The 3,896-nt window shown below is 50.5% G+C and overlaps 1 protein-coding gene across 1 annotated transcript in view; it reads right to left on the bottom strand.

The window, feature by feature from the left end:
• The window catches only part of LOC107291049 (erythrocyte band 7 integral membrane protein-like), a gene marked incomplete at its 5' end in the record, with an annotated part of 8,284 nt that overhangs the window by 2,731 nt on the left and 1,657 nt on the right, over positions 1 to 3,896 (bottom strand). The window contains 3 exons of the mRNA XM_015820001.1: positions 601 to 839; positions 2,763 to 2,845; positions 3,653 to 3,725. Coding sequence (XP_015675487.1) covers positions 601 to 839; positions 2,763 to 2,845; positions 3,653 to 3,725 — 395 coding nt within the window. The remainder of the gene's footprint in view (positions 1 to 600; positions 840 to 2,762; positions 2,846 to 3,652; positions 3,726 to 3,896) is intronic.

Genomic DNA, 3,896 nt, shown 5'->3' with positions numbered 1-3,896 from the left:
GGAAGGAAGGAAGGAAGGAAGGAAGGAAAGAAAGAAGGATGGGAGGGAGGGAGGAAGGGAGGGAGGAAGGAAGGATGGGAGGGAGGAAGGAAGGAAGGAGATGAGAAGAGAGAGGGAGGATGGAAGGAAGCCAGGAGGGAGGGAGGGAGGGAAGGAAGGAAGGAGATGGGAGATGGTAAGTCCTCAAACTCCCTCCCTTCTGTTTAGTGACCGTTCCAAGTTACAACAACACTAACAAAAGTGACCTACGGCCTTTTCCCCACTGATGCCCAGGGCAGCGTCCCCATGGCCACCCGCTCAAAATCCGGGCGCTTGGCAACTCGCTCATATTTGTGACAGTTTCATGGGATCCCCCTTTGGAGGCCTCCTGACAACTGCAGCCCATGGGGAAACCGGATTGGCTGAACGGCCGTGTTACTCACTTAACAACCACTCAACCACCGTGGCCAGAAAAGCCGTACAAACGGAGCAAGACTCGCTTAGCAACAGAAATTTTGGGGTCCGTTACGGTCGTAAGTTGAGAACTACCTGTAGCATCCCCCGTATCACCTCAATATATGGGCATTCCCACTTCTTCCGACGGTCCTGTTTTTAGGCGGCCCAAAGCTTTCCGTCTGAGCTCCAAAATCGCTTACTTGCATGCTGTGCGCGATTTCCTCCCGGTCGGAGAGGATCTGAGAAAGGTTTTTGGTCCCCAGCACGTTCCTGAGCGTCGTCTGAGCCAGCAGCCGAGTAGCTGAGTCTGCGTTGGTGATGTTGGCGACGGCGAGGGTGGCATTCTGCACCCGGTAGTAGACCACCCCGTCCACGTTCACCGTCACGGAATCCTTGGTGAGAATCTGAGCGAGACAGAGAAGAAGGCCCGGAGAGTCAGCCCTTGTTTACAAACTGTTAGTAAGGCTGACACCGCAGCTTATTTCCAAACAAACAGGAGAGCTTGCTTTGGGGAATCAGCTAATTAGTCAAAAGGAGTTCTGGACTATTGCATAACTCTGCGCTAAGAACTTTTCAGCTGGCGGCCAGCGCTTGTCAAGAGTTTGGGGAACCCCTGAACCCCCACTGCCTTCTGGCACAGAGGACATTACCTAGAGGGGTAAAGAAACGTCTGCAAGAAAACAACCAAGCTCAGGAAGCACCACGGATGCCATAGAAAGAGAAACACAGATAAGCAGGGATTAGCACCAGACAAACAATCAAGCAGGAAACAATACCTTAATCAAGGAAATACCAAGAGGGGAAAAAACACATTCCCCGTCAACAATTAGAGCAAGCCACTAGTGTATAAAATCAGAGAAAACCCCACTCCCTTCTAGCACTGATGATGTCACCTAGTTGGGTCATGAAACCGTCTGTAAGAGAACCAACAACTTTAGAGAGCACCCAGGACCCCACAATCTTCATTCTCCTCCCCACAAGCCCCTCTCCCTTCTAACACTGATGATGTTACCTAGTTGGGTCATGAAACGTCTGCAAGAGAACCACCAAGTTTAGAGAGCACCCAGGGCCCCACAATCTTCATTCTCCTCCCCACAAGCCCCTCTCCCTTCTAACACTGATGATGTTACCTAGTTGGGTAATGAAACCGTCTGTAAGAGAACCACCAACTTTAGAGAGCACCCAGGACCCCACAATCTTCATTCTCCTCCCCACAAGCCCCTCTCCCTTCTAACACTGATGATGTTACCTAGTTGGGTCATGAAACGTCTGCAAGAGAACCACCAAGTTTAGAGAGCACCCAGGGCCCCACAGTCCTCCTCTTCCTTCTCCTTTCCCTCCTCCTCTTCCTCCTCCTCCTCCTCCTCTTCCCAAACCCCACTCCCCTCTAGCACTGATGATATTCCCTAGTTGGGTCATGAAACGTCTGCAAGAGAACCACCAAGTTTAGAGAGCACCCAGGGCCCCACAGTCCTCCTCTTCCTTCTCCTTTCCCTCCTCCTCCTCCTCCTCCTCCTCCTCCTCTTCACAAACCCCACTCCCCTCTAGCACTGATGATATTCCCTAGTTGGGTCATGAAACGTCTGCAAGAAAATCAGCCAAGCTCAGAGAGCACCAAAGAGCGGCCACAAGGGTGTGCCCGGTATCTGTGGGGGAATGAGCTCCCAGGGGTTAGTGTGTACCTTGCACATCCTTTGCATGACATTGCAAAACACAAATTAAACCTTAAGTGGCAAGGAGTTCCCTTGGTTGCCTTTTTCCACTCTTCAGAGCTTGCATCTCAACTCACCTTGAAGGCTAAAACAGTTTGCAATCTACAGAGGGCCCTCAACTTACTAACTGTTCATTTAGTGACCGTCCCGAGTGACAACAGCGCTGGGGGAAAAGCGACTTTTGACCGTTTTTCACAGCTACGACCTTCCGCGTGATCGAGGAGCAGTTGGAGGAAGAGGAAGAAGAGGAGGAGGAAGAAGAAAAGAAAGAAGAGGAGGAGGAGGACCTGCCACATCTTCTCAGAGGCAAGCAAAGAAGAAGGATCTCCACAAACCAGGAATAAACAAGCATTTACGGCAGCCGCTTCGCACCTCAGTAGCCTGCTCAGTTCCTTCTGCAGTGCCCCAATTTTCTCAGCCACTCGGCAGATCAAGCAGAAGTGAAACTCTCCAGGAAAACCCCCATTGTGTGCAGCTGTGCATCGAGCTGGCATCTCAACTGCACAATTTGCCCGTGCGGTGTGGCCTGGAGAATCCAGTGGGAGATGGGCAGTAGAGGCTATTGATATCCAGTAGGCTCCAGTAGCCAAGCGACCAAGCGAAGGGAACACTTACTTCCTGCGGTGGAATATCAAAGGAGATGGTCCTCATGTCCACTTTGATGATGTTGTCCGTACAAGGCAACACAAAAAACAGCCCTGCAGGGGGGGGGGGGGAAATATTGAATTTAGGGGCACCGGGTACACGGAAGATATTTTGTCCAGCTTTCCCCCCACCTGGTCCCTTCTGTAGTCCTCACAATTCCCCCCCAAAAAACCCCGATCATCGGAGGGCGTCGCAAGGGTCATTCTGCCTTCACCGGAGTCCCATTTTATGAAATATTGAAAGATGGAACAAGAAGCATGGAGCGAAGGAGATATAACCATACAGAATAACAGAAGAGTTGGAAGGGACCTTGGAGGCCTTCTAGTCCAGCCCCCTGCTCAAGCAGGAATCCCTATGCAATTTGAGACCAATGGATGTCCAGCCTTTTCTTTAAAACCTCCAGCACCCACAACTTCTGGAGGCAAGGGGACCTTGGAGGTCTTCTAGTCCAACCCCCTGCTCAGGCAGGAAACCCTATCCCATTTCAGACAAACGGCTGTCCAGCCTCTTCTTAAAAACTTCCAGTGTTGGAGCATTCACCGCTTCTAGAGGCAGGTGGTTCCACTGGTTAATTGTTCTAACTGTCAGGAAGTTTCTCCTTAGTTTTAGGTTGCTTCTCTCCTTGATTAGTTTCCACCTGCTGTTTCTCATCCTGCCCTCTGGTGCTTTGGAGAATAATCTGACTCCCTCTTCTTTGTGGTAGCCTCTCAAATACTGGAAGACTGCTATCCTCTCACCCCTAGTCCTTCTTTTCTCTAGACTAGACTTCCATATGAATGGAAGCTACCGAGAAATGCACTGTATGGTTTTCTAGCACACACACAACCCTTCCCTCTCTGTGTGCCATATTCACAACTCACCTGGCCCCTTTGCACCTCCTTTGAGGATACGTCCGAGTCTGAAGATGATGGCCCGCTCATATTCCTTGACAATCTGTAATAGAGATAAGAGGAAGCCACAGTTGGTTTTCTAAGCATTGCTTTAAATAATCTATACACCCCAGTCTGTTCCCCCCCCCAGTCTTCACATCTAACATGTGCGGACCAAAATCTAGAGGAGTAGATCACACAGGACCACACAGGGATGTCAAAAACTCTTTTGTTT

This window comes from Protobothrops mucrosquamatus, unplaced genomic scaffold (genome assembly GCF_001527695.2).
Source record: "Protobothrops mucrosquamatus isolate PMUCROS unplaced genomic scaffold, P.Mucros_1.0 scaffold1039, whole genome shotgun sequence".
Classification (NCBI taxonomy): Eukaryota; Metazoa; Chordata; class Lepidosauria; order Squamata; family Viperidae; genus Protobothrops; species Protobothrops mucrosquamatus.
The sequence above is the reverse complement of the archived record's forward strand: the minus strand, read 5'-3'. Positions and strand labels throughout refer to the sequence as shown.